At 44.6% G+C, this 17,051-nt stretch overlaps 1 protein-coding gene and 1 non-coding gene across 2 annotated transcripts in view; both read right to left on the bottom strand.

Moving 5' to 3' along the window:
* The window catches only part of fbxw10 (F-box and WD repeat domain containing 10), a 65,255-nt gene extending 58,195 nt beyond the window's left edge, over nt 1-7,060 (bottom strand). The window contains exon 1 of the mRNA XM_080209019.1: nt 6,509-7,060. Coding sequence (XP_080065145.1) covers nt 6,509-7,046 — 538 coding nt within the window. The 5' untranslated portion in view covers nt 7,047-7,060. The remainder of the gene's footprint in view (nt 1-6,508) is intronic.
* A 9,303-nt stretch (nt 7,061-16,363) lies between these two features.
* Nucleotides 16,364-16,434, bottom strand: trnag-ccc (transfer RNA glycine (anticodon CCC)). The gene has a single exon. It is a non-coding gene; the product is annotated as a tRNA-Gly (tRNA).
* Between the last annotated feature and the right edge of the window lie 617 nt (nt 16,435-17,051).

Genomic DNA, 17,051 nt, shown 5'->3' with positions numbered 1-17,051 from the left:
CCACCCATAGGGGATTATAAAATGCTCAAACTGAGAGTGATCATAAAAACGTAAAAGGTTGAATGTTTCCCCGATAACCATGATTAAACTTTGCTCACTCCCACGCCAGCACAGATCACTCATGATGGATTTGTTTCCAAATGCCAGGGGTTTTCACAACGTGACGGACTGCATCTGAGTTCCTTTAAGTTTATGAACTCAAATTGGTGTGGAATAAACATAGGTTCAGGACAGTCACAGTTCATCTATCATTTAGTCAGGGAATGTTTCAAACCAGTTTCAGACTGGGACTCAGAAATACATTACAATTTAAGATGACAATGTCTCTCCAATACAATATCCAGAGCTCAGCAGCAGAGTTCAAAATTACCTTCCCACATATAAAGAAACAAAACAAGAAACGCTTAGTGTAACATGTCTGAAAATATCTGGCACATCCTTCCCATCTTTACACATCAGCTGGTCCAAGTGTAATTAGAATATGTATTATACTGGCGCCTTATAGAGAGATTAGGCCAGAAGGCATTAAAACTTGCCAATAATTAGACAAGCATATCGAAGATCTAGTAATGCGAACATCAGAATGATGTCTCGATCACATTCATTTGACAGAGAGATAATTATGTGAGCATTGTAGTAGAATGTTCACGCATCGTTGAACGAATTTCAATCAGAACGATCCGTGGTCAAGGTGATCCCTTTACAGGCTTTTCGTATATTGACCACAAAATCCCCTCATAAAACATCCTCAAATATTGTCCCAATCTCTGTCAAGTAAAGGGTATCTTTCATGGTTTCCTTACTTACAGGGAACATATGCGAACAATCTCTCTCCTAACGCATTAGTATTAAACTTGGAAACACCAAAAGGACTGAGAAGCTATAAATGTGTCCTTTCTAATTTAATGTTTTGTCACAACTGTGCTATTCAGCATCATGTAGTACAGTATACAATACATTGTCCTAATCAGCCCCACACTGAATGCTTGCACACAACACAAATCAATTCAATGGCTAGAATGAATGGAACTGTAATCACAGGCCTCCTGTTGTGTCTGTCGAAGCTCATTAACAAAATAAGACTTTTGGACTGTGCAGGGTCCCTTTCTGATTCATTAACTTGCATCATTTTAAGGTGGTAGGAGTTTAACATTGTAAACTTTACCATTATACCAAATCTCTGCAGGCGCACATAATGTGCTATATCAGAATGTGATTTGAGTACCATAGCAACCGACTCTTGTATTAAAGCACAGAGCAGCAATCTATGCACTCTGGCTGACTGGGGCTCTTAGTAAACAAACAACATGTAACAATACAAAAGGAAATTTAGAATCTGGAATTGACTGTACTACATTTTATCTAGAATCAGAGGAATAATGGCAAAATGAGAGATGTGCGCTGACAGAGTCTGCACAGAATCTCTGGTCTTCAACTGGAACCGTTCACTTAAATCCCATTCCCCTGTTTGTTTCCTGCATTCTTTGACATTTCTTTCCCTTTCAAATATTTATCAAGTGTCCTGTTAAATTATAATATTGCTTCTGCCCCCAAAGGCTGTTTGTGATAGCGCAGTCCATGTTCTAATAACCCTCTGCATGAAAACATCTTCAAATGTACTATCTCATTCTTTTCAATAATTCGAAATTTGTGCTCCTGATTTGCCAACCAAAATGGGAAATAAGCCCTCACTATTTACCCAATCAAAACATTAAACTGTTTCGAAAATTCAATCCCACCCCACCCGCATTTCTTAATCTCCTCCGTTCCTCGAAAAGTGTCCTAATTTTTAAACCACTCATTAAATCAAGAACATTGCGAGGCAATTTTTGCTGCAGAATTCCTATTAGCTCTAATTTCCTGCTTGATAATAGGATGTTCAGAACTGCAAACAGCCCTATCAATCAGATCATATCGTGGAAGGGGCGGCACAGGGATTAACAAAGAGAGGACAGTGAAGAACCAATTATAGCCAAACAGTAGAAGGAACTGTCCAAAACAAGAGAAAGAATGAACTCAGAAACAAGACCAAAAGAAACTCCATCTCTGCCAGGGTACCAGTTTTACAGGTGATGATTGGTAAAATGAAAGAAGGTCCAACAAATGTGTTTTATTTTAAAATGTTACAGATTATTTTGGTTTTATAAACGGTGAATATTGTAAACGCTGGATAGCTGAAATAAAAACTGAAAATGCTGGAAATACACAGCAGGTCAGGTAGCATCTGTGACCTGAAAGATCACTGACCTGAAAAGTTTCTCTCTCCACAGATCTCCTGAGTGTTCCCTGCATTTTCTGTTTTTTTAATTACAGGCTATTTGGGACTGTGCTTCAACACAGAGTGATTTAACCAGGGTCCTTTGTGATTCGCTATCTTTGGGAATCACAGAATCACAAAATTCTTACAGCGCAGAAGGAGGCCATTTGGTCCATGGCGTCTGCACTGGCTCTCCAAAGGAATATTATGACTTAGTGCCATTCCCCTGCCTTTTCCCTGTGTCCCTACACATTGTTTCTATTCAAATAATCATCTAGTGCCCTCTTGAATGCCTCATGTCCAGGCAGTATATTCCAGACCCGAATCACTTGTTGTGTGAAAAGGCTTTTTTTCTCACATCATAAACTTGCTTCTTTCGCAAATCACTTTAAATCTATATCTTCTGGTTCTCAATCTTTTTATGAGTGGGATCAGTTGTTCCCTGGCTGCTCTGTCCAAACCCCCATTGATTTGGAGCATTTCCATCAAATCTCTAAGCCTTCTTCTCTGCAAAGAGAACAGTTCCAACCTCTCCAAGTTATCCTCTTGACTGAAAGTTCCTGACAACCATTCCTGTAAACTTCTTCTGAAATCTCTCCAATGCATTCACATTCTGCCTATAATGTGGTGCCCAGATTTGTACACATATTCCAGCTGAGGTCTAACTAGTGTCTTGTATAAGTTCAGAATAACCTCCTCGCTCTTGTACTCTATGCTATATGCTTTATTATCCACCCTCTCCATCTGTCCTGCCACCTTCAATGATCTATGCGGATATACAGCCAGGTCCCTCTGCTTTTATACCTCTTTGAGAATTTACTCCTTACTTTATATAGACTCTCCATGTTTGTCTTACCAAAATGCATCACGTCATACTGTCCACACTAAACTTCATCTGCCATTTTCCTGCCCACTCCCTCACCTTGCCTATGTCCTTTTGAAGTCCTGCACTGTCCTCTTCACAGTTTAAAATACTTGGAAGTTTTGTATTATTCAGAAACTTTCAGATTGTCCCCTGCACACCAAGACCTAGATCATTAATGTACATCAGGAAAAGCAAGGAACTCAATACAAACCTTCCTGCATCCTGAAAAATATCAGTTAACGTTACTCCCTGCTTCCTATTATTTAGCCAATTTTGTGTCCCAATTGTTACTGTCCCTTTTATTCCACGAGTTACAAGTTTTCTCACAAGCCTGTTGTTTGGCACTGTATTGAATGCCTTCTGAAAGTCCATGTACACCGCATCAACAGCACTACCCTCATCAAGCATTTCTGCCACCTCCTCAAAAATTCTAACAAGTTAGCCAAACATGACTTTCACTTTCAAAATCCAAGCTGATTCTTCCTAATCAATCCCCCTTTATTCATGTGGCTACTATTCTATCCTGAATGATCATTTCTGGAAGCTTGCCCACCACTGATTTAAGATGACTAGCCTGTAATTGTTGGGATTACAACCTTTTTTGAACAAGGATGTAACAATTGCAATTCTCCAGGACTCTGGTACTCCCCTGAGTCTAGGGGAGACTGAAAGGTTACAGCCAGCCTCCTGCAATTTCCATTTTTATTTCTTTCAATATCCTTGGATGCATGATATTTCGTCTACTTGACTCACCTCATTTCCAAGAACCTGGTCTGACAGTGCATCCTTTCTCATTGGGCTAGACACATAGTGTTGTAGAAAATTGTCTTGAACACAATCTAGAAATTATTGCCCCTCTCCACATTTTACACTAACACTGTCCCAGTCTACATTTGGGTAAATAAAATCCCCCATTATAACTACTCTATGATGTTTGCATCTCTCTGTAATTGCCCTGCTGATTTGTTCTTCTACACCCTTCTCACTAGTTGTCAGTCTGTAGACTACACCGAGCAATGTAATTGCACCATTTTTGTTCCTTAGCTCTAGCCAAATTGATTCTGTCCTTGAATCCTCTGGGACATCCTCTTTCCCAATACTGCAATGCTCTGACTAATACTGCCACCCACCTCCTTTGTTATCTTTTCTGAACAACTTGTACCCAGGAATATTTAACACCCAGTCCTACTCTTCCCTGGGCCAGATCTCTGTTATCACCATAACATCATAATTTCCACAACACAATCTGTGCCTGTAACTCCCCAATCTTATTTACTATACTCTGTGCATTTGCATACATGCACAGTAACCCTGATTTAGACATTACTTTCTCTCCTACTCTGACTCCACCTAATAACTTACTATTCTCTGGACTAATGCTTTCTGTCTCTCCCAATATTTTGTGCATCCTCATATTCCTCTCTAATATTTCCCCTGTGTTCCCAACCCCCAGCCAGTTAATTTAAAACCCTCTCAACAGCATGAGCAAAATGCCTTGCAAAGAATTCAGTCCCAGGTCTGATCAGATGCAACTTATCCAGCTTGTACAGGTGCCATCGCTCCCCAGTCCTAGCATCTTAAGTATCTCGAACCCTCCCTCCATCACCATCTTTCCAGCCTTGCATTCATCTGCCTTCTCTTCCTATTCCTGTACTCGTGCTTGGCCTGGCATTGGGGGAAATCCAGAGATTACTGTATTTAAAATCCTGCTTGCTAATTTTCTAACCAGCTCCCTAAATTTTGATTGCAGGACCCCATCCTCCTTCCTACTTAAGTCATTTGTTCCAGTGTGGACCACAGTCCTTGGCTGTTCACCCTCCCCAAGAAAATTATCCTGCAGCTACTCTGTGACAGCAGGGAGGCAACATACCATCCTGAAGATTTGAATAGGCCTACCATATATTAAACTGATCTTTCTCTGTACCCTAACAATGACTACAACACTGAACCCTCTCCTTTCCTTCTCCCTCATATGTTCTGTCTGTACAGTGTACAAGAAACAATACTTCTCACAGTATCCCAATACATGTGACAATAGTAAATAAAATCAAATCATGTCTACATCTACAGAAACACTGATCTGTTACCCTAACTAATGAATCCCCTGTCACTTTGCTCTTCCCTTCTTCTTCCTCTCCTCCTGTACATCTAAGCTGCTCGTGATGCCCCAAACCTGGTTCTGACTGCACTCCACTGAGGAACTAGAGCCCTTACCCACTTCCAAAACAGGAAGCCTATTCCTGAGCGGGATCCTGAGGGACTCCTGTACTACCTGTCTAGCTTTCGTTGACCACCTGGTGGTCACCCATTCCCTCTCTGCCTCTGGGCCCTTGACCTGTGATGTGACCACCTCTCTGAATGTGCTATCACGTAGCTCTGTTAGGAAGGAAGAGTAACTGGCTGTATCTCTCTCTTTCTCTCTTTCAAGCTATGAGCTGTGAGCTGTGACAGAAGCAATTGCTGGCTAGCTCTCTGGAGCTGGGAGCCAGCTGTTATACCCCTGATGACATAGCAACAAGCCCACAATAGGATTGGTTTACAGGTTACTAAAACATCAAATTCAAATCTGATAGGTTGCTGTTATTCAAATGCCTACTTTAAACTGATTGGGCAAACTTCGAAAACAGCCTTTTGTCTTAGCAACACTACCACCTAGCCTCTCAATATAATGTTTCACTCTACGCTCTCTCTGTACTTGCATTTACACCTGCATCTCTTTTTCCTTTTAACCATGCAGTTTTACAACTCTAAGCATCTTACATTTCTTCTATAATGTTACAAACATTAACTTTGCAACAGTTCTCAGCCTCGTGAATGCACCACAGTGACTCCAACCACTGTTCAAGGTCTGAAACCAGAGCTCAATGGTGGGATTCTCAGGCCTCCCTATGAAGTCTTTCTCTAGGAGCGAGGCAGCGCACCCATTATCCGCTGGCTCTGCCACCACGCTGCCAAGAAACCCACGGCAGGGAATGTGCCGTTTGATCCTGGTGTGAGCAGCTGGAAAGTTCTGGCCCAAGTTTCTGCAGCTGGCATCTCTTTCTGCACACGTGGCAGTCTAGGACACCAATAGATTTCACACATATTACAGGACGCGCATGATTGAGCTGCCCTGCGGCATCTTAGCTTATGTTAACTTTATCCTACTTTGGATTACTTGCATTTCCCTTATTCCAAATATGGCTTTACCACACACTGCCCCTTACACCAAATATTGCGGAACACTGTGGACATTGGGATATGGCACAGTTCAAGCGTTTTGGCAAATTCCCACAGTGGGTTACCCAGAGTGGGGTGGTGGGGGAGGGGGGGCGAGGTGCTGGTGGGGGAGGAAGCAGTAAAAAAGAGAAATAAGAATACTGGGGTTTTTTCTGGGAAATTCATACCTTTGAGTTGCTGGATGTCAGTAACTTTCTGACTGACTATGAGTGTTCGGATCAGGGTGCTAATGTTGTGGAGCAATGAGATGTCGCAGAGTTGAAGCAAGGCCAGCAGGTAGTTGGTTTTGACCCAGTGTCTGCTGCCGGCGAACCATTCCCAGGTGGCGGAGATGTACTGGCGCAGGGCCGGCTTGGTGAGGGAGCGGTTGGAGCTGAGGGTGCTGAAGTCCTGCCGCAGGCTGGGGTTGGCAGTGGAGCGGACATAGGTGAAGTCCTTGCTGAGGGTGGGCAGCAGCAGCCGCCGCAGCTGCAGCAGCAGGTCCGGGCTGGCGATCCTGCGGATCAAGCCCATCAGGAAGTGCTGCTTGGCCAGGTCGCCGGCCCGCAGGAACCACTGCTTGGTGGATGCCAGGTGCTCCTGCAGGCTGCAGGTGAAGCACTGGCCGCAGCGGGGCACCGGGCACTCGGCACTCAGGCATGTCCGCTTCACGGCAACATGAATGTTAAACTCAACAACCTCACCCACCGCGTCCAGATCATACATCCTCACTCCGGGGGGCAGCTTTCCCTCTGAAAGGGCAGTCACTCTGTTCTTAAAGAGGTTCTGAAAGGAAAATGACCAGTTCTTAAAGAGTTTTTTTTTGTTTTTTTTCTGCTTGGATTCCCTCCCCAATGTGTTTCCACCCGTTGCTGGGCAGCGGCACATTCATTGCCTCAGCAAGTCACTGGCGTCACTATCCTTAGAATCAGATACCTCATTCTGACAGGTAAACTTCCACCTGCACAGCATTTATTAAAGGACACAGCGAGGGTAGACAAGCATAAACTCCCCCTCCCCTTTCCCCACCCCCCACCCCAACTTGGCACCTGGTTCTATAACAAGGTGGGCTCTGTATAACATTATGAAGGGCACAGAGAGGGTAGATAGGAAGAAACTACCCCCCTTCCTCACCTCCCCCTTGGTACCTGGTTCTATAACAAGGTGGGCTCTGTAATAACTTTTATTAAAGGGCACAGAGAGGGTAGACAGGAAGAAACTACCCCCCTTCCCCACCTCCCCCTTAGGAGCTGGTTCTATAACAAGGTGGGGCTCTGTATAACATTTATTAAAGGGCACAGAGAGGGTAGATAGGAAGAAACTACCCCCCTTCCCCACCTCCCCCTTAGGAGCTGGTTCTATAACAAGGTGGGGCTCTGTATAACATTTATTAAACGGCACAGAGTGGGTATATACGAAGAAACTACCCCCCTTCCCCACCTCCCCCTTGGTACCTGGTTCTATAACAAGGTGGGGCTCTGTATAACATTTATTAAAGGGCACAGAGAGGGTAGATAGGAAGAAACTACCCCCCTTCCCCACCTCCCCCTTAGGAGCTGGTTCTATAACAAGGTGGGGCTCTGTATAACATGATGAAGGGCATAGATAGGACAGATAGAAAGAAAATTCCTGCCCCCCCCACCCCCCCCCCCCCCCCCGCCTCCCCAGTATATGGGTCCATAACAAGGGGAACATGGTGGCGTCATTTAAGGTCAGGGGCAGCAGATTTCCAGTGGATTTGAGGAAAAGCTTTGGATGAGATTCTCCAGCCTCCCAGCCGTATGTTTCCGACTGGCGGGAGGTGGCGCATTGTTTGCCCGCAGCGGGATTCCCTGGTCCCACCAACGTCAATGGGTAGTTGCGTGGAATTTGCACATTCTCCCCGTGTCTGCGTGGGTTTCTTCCAGGTACTCTGGTTTCCTCCCACAATTCAAAGATGTAAAAGTTAGGTAGATTGGACATGGCAAGTGTGTGTGCATGAGAATAGGGTGAGGGAGAGGAGCTGACTAAGATATTCTGTAAGAGAGTTGGTGCAGACTTAATGGGCCGAATGGCCTCCTTTTGCAGTGTAGGAGTTCTATGAAATGTTTCCTTGTGGTAGAGGAATCCCAGGGCTGGAGATGGCATGGTCTCAGGACAATAGGGTGAACAATTTGCGATTGACAATTTTGATTGTGATGCTGAAGGGATATGAGGAAGGTATTTTTTTTAAATAGAGCAACTGGCAATATGCTGTCATCCTGAGCAGGGACAATGAACAATTTTGAAAGAAAAGTGAACGGGCAGTTGGGGGAAATGACCTTTCAGACCACTGAGATTGAGCTGGGAATCGTTGGATTGCTGTCCATGAGCTGGCATGACCAAGAGGATTTTCATACTTATCCCTTTAAAATACAATATGTTGCAAAGCATTTACAACAGAAATTCAGAACATTCAGATTAATAGGTTCCTCCTGCTGTTTATATTCAGTGGAACTCCCTCACCAACAGCACTGTGGGTGTGCCTGCACCATACAGACACAGCAGCTCAAGAAGACCACTCACCTTCTCAAGGGCCATTTAAGATGGGCAATAAATGCTGTCCTCGCCAGCAATGTCCACACCTATGAATGAATAAAAGTAAACTCCTTCCACTCTATTTAATTTGTATATTTATACCCATACTATGTATAAATAACCCTGTTATACATATTTGATTTTTTTCCCCTTTCATGTGTGTACCTTCCCTTCAGTGTCTGTCTGCAAGGGGCACCTCAACTGCTCCTAGGAGTGACAAGTTCCACATTCCAACTACTCTCTGGATAGGGAAGTTTATCCTGAATGATTTTTTGAATTTTAATATTAAAATGGTATCCAGTTCTTTTAATCCCTTGTCGAAGATACTGATGACTCTGAAAATGTATTTTGATGTTTTATATACCAGAGTCCCACTACAAAACTGAGGGATATCGTGAGTGTGATCCTCCCATCCCGCTGTGCTGCATTTTTAGTGCAGTGGGACGGGACATTAGAGCACCGGCTGGTTCACGCTGGGCATTCAGGCCTGAGCGCATCTCTCAGCACCGGATTTCCGCGCTGGAAATAGGCATGGAGCTGTATTATATATTCAGACCCTAATTTTAATATGATTTAAATATAATTAGCAGGCCCGGGACTGAAGCCTCCACTGGCCTCTCCTCTCCCCCTACCTGCCTCACCAGCGCAGCCCTCCCAACTCCCTCTAATGGGAGAGGTTCACTCCAGAGGGTTTACCGTAGCTCCCCGCTAATGGGAAGCTTGCAGCTTGACCCCATTGGAGTGAAGGGAGTGCAATTGAGGATGGTGAAGGGGCGCACCCTGGACATTGCCACCTCTTCAGTGCCACTGGCACTATCCAGGAGGTACATTAGCACCACCCACTGGTCATAGATCAATGTCAAGGAGGAGGGGCCTAATGAGGGATGGAGCCTCCAGGGGTGATCTGGGGCCCCTGCTGCCACTCTGCAGTCAGGATCGGTGGGGGAGTGAGGGAGGCTGGTGGTTGGGGCTAGCTACTTAGGTGGGGGGGGGGCAGAGTGCAGCCTGCTGAGGCAGGTCATGGCTGCAGTGGGAGGGGAATTGAGGGGTTTGGTTTGGGACTGCCAGTGGTGGAGGGCAGGAATGGGGGCGCAGGAGATCAAGGCAGGCAAGGAGAGAGGCGGAGGAGTTTGAGGCTGGCCCAGACATATTCAGGAGATCAGCAATCAGACCATGGGGGTGGGGGGAATGAGAGGGCTGGCGATGAGGGGGTCACAGGGCTTGCCAGCAATTGGGAGGCTGGCAGTGTGGGGCCACTGTACGTGCACCTACCTCAGCGCTGACAGATCGGTGCATGGGCAGCTCAGCACTATGCTGCCAGCTTCTCCAGCAGGGAATAGGCCTCATCCACCGGTTTCAGGAGTGAATCACACTAGTGCTCTACGCAGTGCACAGAGTGTGGGAGATTCATTTTGAATTCATTTGGATTCATTTCCACTGAAAAAAAGGTGATTTACTCCAGTTTTCACACAAATTCAATACTTAGAATTTTTGGGGAGAGATTTGGCTGAGCGCCAAATTCTCCATCTTCACTGCAGCAGGGATGTGGCGTGAACGCTGGGTAAGATTGCATCCTTTTGAGGAACAGAGTTTTATAATTTCTTAACCCTCAGAGAGAAACAAACTCTCATTATCTCTGTCTTAGATGGGCAACCCCTTATTTTTAAACAATGGCCTCTTGTTCTAGATTCTCCCATACAAGGAAGCATCCTCTCCACATGCACCCTGTCAAGTCTCCTCAGGATCTTATATGTTTCAATCAAGTCACCTCTTACTCTTCTAAACTCCAGCAGGTACCCACCTAGCCCATCCAGCCTTTCCTTATGAGATATTGATCTAGTAAATCTCTGAACTGCCTCCAACACATTCACATCTTTCCTTAAATAAGCAGATTAATAATGTACATAATACTCCAAATGTGATCTCACCAATACCCTGTGTAACTGAAGCATAACCTCCCTACTCTTATACTAAATTGCCCTTTGCAATAAATCATAACATTATCTTGGCTTTGTTATTAGAAAGATATCACGTACAGGATTGCAGAGAGATTGTAGGGTATTGGTACTAGGTGCGTTGCTCACTCAGAGATCTGGTGCAGACACAACGAGCCAAATGACCTCCTTTTGTGCTGTACAATTCAGTGACTCTGTGAATTCGCAAAGCTAATTCCATATTCTCAAAGGCCCAATCTATCTTTGCAATCTTCTCCAACCCTCTAGCCCCATGCACTTATGTCTAGTACTCCTCTCAGGACCTTTGTGCCTGCCTTTGTCCTTTTACCCACCAATTTTGACAGAGCCTTCGGTCACTTCACTTCTACTCTCTGGAATTTGCTCCATATCCTTTGAATAAATAATCAAAACCTATTATTTCGACCATTTTAAGTCATTGCTAATCATTATTCATTTACCGTTTCTGAATCCATTTCCTTCCACAATGTTTCTTGTTAAAGATGCTTTGTCTCTATATATAGCTAAAACACACACACATGTATGAATTATTGGAAGAATCACCAGTCAGAAAATTGACAGAATGGACACTGATGCTTTGCATCTCACTGAAAAAATCCGAGGCCTCTTATGAACATAGTGAACAATGCATGTTTATATTGTCACTTTGTTGCAGAGTAACAAAGATACAGAATAATCGATACACAGTTAGAATAGCAGAGATACAAAGTTACAGAGATTCAGGGTAACTGGGATAGAGTAACAGGGGCAGGGTAACAGGATACAGAAAACAGAGATATAGAGTAACATAGATTCAGAGTAACAGGGATGGAGAGTAACAAGTACAGTGTAACAGACACAGAGAACAGAGGTATAGAGTAACAGATGTAGAGAATAGAGATAGAGAGAAACAGGAATATAGACTAACAGGCAGGGTAACAAATGCAAAGTATTAGAGATGTAAAGTAACATAGATATGAAGTACCCGAGATAAAGAGTAACAGAGACAATGTATTAGAAATACAAAGTGACAGATTTATCAACTACAGTAAAACCCCGATTTTACGTGTATTCGGATATAACTCGATGAATCGTTGGATTTTTTTTTGCTCTTTCCGGGGAACTGAAAAGTTTTTGGTGAGTTAATTTTGTGTTTTCTTAGATCAGAACGGAACTGCCAGAAAAAGAGCTACACCAGTGGCACGCTGCTGACGATGAATGCCCAACATTTGAACATCTGACAGACGCCAAGATTGTCTGTAACGTACCTATAGCACCAGCGGAAGCAAGTGTATTGGTTCTTAAGCCACAAAAAGATGATAATGAAGAGCCTCCACCCCCAAGTGTCTGAAGCCATTGAACAGCTCGAGGGTAGCCTCCATTGGCTGAAGACCCAGGAGATGGACCACATAAAAATCCTCCAATTCAGAAGCATTCTGGATTTTGCTCACAGTCAGTGAAATGCTACAGTCAAGCAAGGAACACTCGATCAATTTTTTAAGAAATCAACTTGTTGTTTTGTTTATTAAAAAGCTTTACTAAAACTTAATTTGTGTTTTAATTTCTACTGTAACAACAACAATTTATTTGCAGAATTCTTTAGTTAAAAGGTAATTTACTTGCCAGATGGTAAACATGCAAAGAAACAGGTCAAATAGGGCGATAATAGGGGTGTTTTAGGATGTTAGGTCAACACTGGGTCAGTTTGAACGCTGATTTTCTTGAACCCCGATTGTATGTGTGACTCATCTCCCAGCCCACTGCTCCCACCCTCTCCTCTCCCTCCCAGAACCAGGAAAGGGTCTCCTTTGTCCTCATTTTTTAACCCATCAGCCTTTGCATTCAAAGGATCATCCTCTGCCATTACTGCAGATACTGGAATCTGAAACAAAACCAGAAATACTGGAAAATCTCAACAGATCAGATAGCAATCATGGAGAATAGCTCTATCATTTCAAATCTGGATGACTGATCGTCAGACCTGAAGACAATAGAATATATGATGCCATTTATATTGTTAGGATGATGGGGTGGGTGGGTGTGGGGGGAGGGGGGGCATTAACAAATGTAAATGGTTGTGATGATGGCTAAGAAGGGTGCTGATGGCAGCCATTAAGAGATCAGAATGTGTAATTTGCTGAACAAATATGAGCAGAGTATCAACAGCCAAACTGAGATACGTAATAGATGTCCCTAGTGGATTAGGGGGAGGGGAGACAGTGGTGGATGGAAAGCGAGATTTTTAAAAAGGTGAAAAAAAATGAAACAATGGAAGAAATGAAAATAATTTTTAAAAAAATAATGTGAATAAATGTAATGAAATGAAATAAATGGAAATGGGCTGAAGGTGAAGGAGAGAGTTTCTACAAATTGTTAAATTCAATGTTAACTCAGGAAGACTGTAAACTGCCTAATTGGAAGATGAGATACTGTTCCTCCAGTTTTCCTTGGGCTTTGTGAGAATTAACGGGTCAAGGACGCATATGTAGACGCATATAAACATGAGAACTGGATGGTGTGTTGGAATGTTAGAATGGCAAGTGACAGGAAGGTCCGAAATTGGTCTCTCTGATGTAGAATGCAATAGACCAGATTGAAGGAGATGCACATGAGCTACTGCATCATCTGAAATGAGAGCTTAGGCCATTGGATGGTGAGCTGGGAGGAGGTAAAGGGCAGGTATTGCACCTAGTGATTGTATAGGAAGGTGCCCTGGGCAGAGAGTGAGGTGTTGGGTGTGATAGAGGAGTGGACATAAGAACATGAGAACATAAGAAATAAGAGCAGGAGTAGGCCATCTAGCCCTTCGAGCCTGCCCCGCCATTCAATAAGATCATGGCTGATCTGTCGTGGCTCAGTTCCACATTCCCGCCCTCTCCCCATAACCCTTAATCCCCTCTCTTATCAAAAACCCATCAACCCGCTTCTTAAAAATATTTAGTGAGGTAGTCTCCACCACTTCAACGGGCAGAGAATTCCAGAGATTCACCACCCTTTGAGTGAAGAAGTTCTTCCTCAACTCCGTTCTAAACCGCCCCCCCCTTTATCTTGAGGCTGTGCCCCCTAGTCCTACTGTCCTTTCTGAGCGGGAAGAGTCTCTCCACCTCTATCCTATCCATCCCATTCATCATCTTATATGTCTCAATGAAATCTCCCCTCATTCTTCTAAACTCTAACGAGTACAAGCCTAGTTTATTCAGCTTCTCCTCATAGCTCAACCCCTTCAACTCCAGCATCAGCCTAGTAAACCTCCTCTGCACTCCCTCCAAGGCCAAAATATCCTTGTGTAAGTACAGCGCCCAAAACTGCACACAGTACTCCAGCTGCGGCCTCACCAATGCCCTATACAGCCGCAGCAAGACCTCCCTACTTTTATATTCAATCCCCCTCGCTATGAAGGCCAGCATCCCATTAGCCTTCCTGACCACCTGCTGCACCTGCAGGCTGGGTTTTTGTGACTCATGCACAAGGACCCCAAGGTCCCTCTGCACCGTCGCCTGCTGCAGTTTTTTGCCACGTAAGTAATAATCCTTCCTACCATTATTCCTACCAAAGTGGACCACCTCGCACTTGCCAACATTAAATTCCATTTGCCAGTTCCTGGCCCATTCGCCCAGCCTATCTAGATCCTTCTGTAGACTCTCCACACCCTCCACGCAATTTGCCGTTCCACCAATCTTGGTGTCATCAGCAAATTTCGACACCACACACTCGGTTCCCTCCTCCAGATCATCTATATAAATGGTAAATAGCTGAGGCCCCAGCACCGACCCCTGGGGCACTCCACTAGTCACCATCCGCCAATCCGAATAACACCCATTGACCCCCACTCTCTGCCTCCTATTTGACAACCAATCCTCTATCCACGCTAACACCCTACCGCCAACTCCATGTCCCCTCACCTTCTGCAATAACCTCTTGTGAGGTACCTTGTCGAACGCCTTCTGAAAATCAAGAAAGACCACATCCACCGGCTCTCCTCTATCCACCGCCCTAGACACATCCTCATAGAACTCCAGTAAATTTGTCAGACACGACTTCCCCTTAACGAAATCGTACTGCTCTATCAAGCAATTCCCTTCAAGATGCCTCGCTATTTCCTCCTTGATGACGGATTCTAACCCGCATATCTCGGAGGGAATGGTCCCTGTGGAATGCTGACAGGAAGAGTGAAGAGAAGATGTGGTAGCATCATACTGAAGTTGGCAGAAATGGCAGAGGATGATCCTTTGAATGTGAAGGCAGGTAGGGTAAAAATGAGGACAAGGGGGACCTTATCCTGGTTCTGGGACGGAGGGGAGCAGTGGGATGGGAGATGAGTCGGACACAGTTGATGGCTCTGTCAACCACAGGGGTGGGAAATCACAATTAAGAAAGAAGGAAGACATATCAGCAGTGCCATTTTGGAAAGTGGCATCATTGGAACAGATGTGATGGAGACAGAGGAACTGAGATATAGAGTAATATATATATAAAGAGCAACATAGATAAAGCATAAGATAGCTAAAAAGTCCAACAGATTTATTTGATATCACGAGCTTTCAGATCGCTGCTCCTTCATCAGGTCAATCTCCTGGTGGACTCACCCTGAAGGAGCAGTGCTTTGAAAGCTCGTGATAAAGAGTAACAGGGATAGAGAGTAACAGACGCTTGGTATTAGAGATAAGAGTAACAGAAATACAGAGTATTAGATAGAGTTTCAGGGATGCAAACTCACAGGGACCTAGAGGAACAGACAGTAGAGATAAAAGTATCAGAAATACAGAGTCACAGGAGTATAGAGTAACAGATGCATAGCATTAGAGATAGAGTATCAGGGATACAGAGTATTAAAAAGACTATCAAGGATGCAGACTCAAAGGGATATAGAGGAACAGGCAGTAGGAATAGAGTATCAGAAATATAGAGTCACAGGGATATCGAGTAACAGATGCTTGGTATTAGAGATAGAGTCAGTAAGAAGTCTCACAAAATCAGGTTAAAGTCCAATATGTTTATTTGGTAGCAAACGCCACTTTTACTACCAAATAAATACTACCAGTCCAACACCAGCATCTCCATATCAGAGATAGAGTATCAGGGATACAGATTATTAACTAGAGTATCAGGGATACAGACTCACAGAGATACAGAGTAACAGATGGTAGGGACAGAGATACAGAGTATTAGGGGTACAGAGTAACAGGGAATGAGGGAGTGATGTCTCCAATCCCCGCAGTGTTTGCTGCCTCCGGAGCTTGTTCGCCTCCCCGCTCCGGGGCCCAGCTCCCCGCTCCCCGGGCCCCGTTTCCCGGGCGTCGCTCCCCCGGATCCGGGCCCTGCTGTCCGCTCCCCGGGCTCCGGCGGCCTTCCCGCGGCGGCGGCTCGGGCCGAGCTCGGGGAGCGGGAGCGGCCTCGATAAAAAAAAATTTTGTTTCGCTGAAATGACGAAAGTGCCACATTAAAAAAAAGTAAAATATTTTCTAAACAAACAAAACCTCCCCACCAAAAAAAAATATCCGGATTGAATCTGAGCTAGAGGAAGAAAAATGACAGTGCGCCGCCCGGGAATCGAACCCGGGTCGCAAGAATGGGAATCTTGCATGATACCACTACACCAGCGGCGCTCTGAACGCACCGCTCACTGCAGCCTATATCAGCGCTCCGAGCAGCCAGCGTCACTGCTGTCACAAACAGACAACACTCAGCATTGTCCACCCTCTGCCCAGTGTTCCACTGGGGCCTTCTGCTACCAAATAAACCTGTTGGACTTTAACCTGGTGTAGTGAGACTTCTTACGCTGCTCCAGCACAACAATATTTAGGCTCACAGTAATTAAACTTTATTTTACTGTTGGCGCAAGAAGGTTTACATTAATATAGCAGTGCAGTTACTGTGAAAATCCCCCAGGCGCCACACTCCGGTGTTTGTTCCGGGGGGGTGGGGAGGGATTCAGCATGGTCAATGTATCTAACCAGAAAATATAGAGTCACTACAGTGAAGAAAGAGGCCTTTCAGCCCATCGCGCCTGCCCCGACAACAACCCATCCAGCCCCTATCCCCGCAATGCCAGGTATTTACTCTGTTACGCCAATTTAGTATGACCAATCACCTCAACACGCACATCTTTATCCATACAATATCTGAAAAAACATTTTTATTTTGTTTATTAGTCTCACAGGTAGACTTACACTCACATTACAATGAAGTTGCTGTGAAAATTCCCTAGTTGCCACACTCCGGC

The sequence above is a fragment of the Carcharhinus amblyrhynchos genome, chromosome 21 (genome assembly GCF_965287045.1).
Source record: "Carcharhinus amblyrhynchos chromosome 21, sCarAmb.v2.hapA, whole genome shotgun sequence".
NCBI lineage: Eukaryota > Metazoa > Chordata > Chondrichthyes > Carcharhiniformes > Carcharhinidae > Carcharhinus > Carcharhinus amblyrhynchos.
The sequence above is the reverse complement of the archived record's forward strand: the minus strand, read 5'-3'. Positions and strand labels throughout refer to the sequence as shown.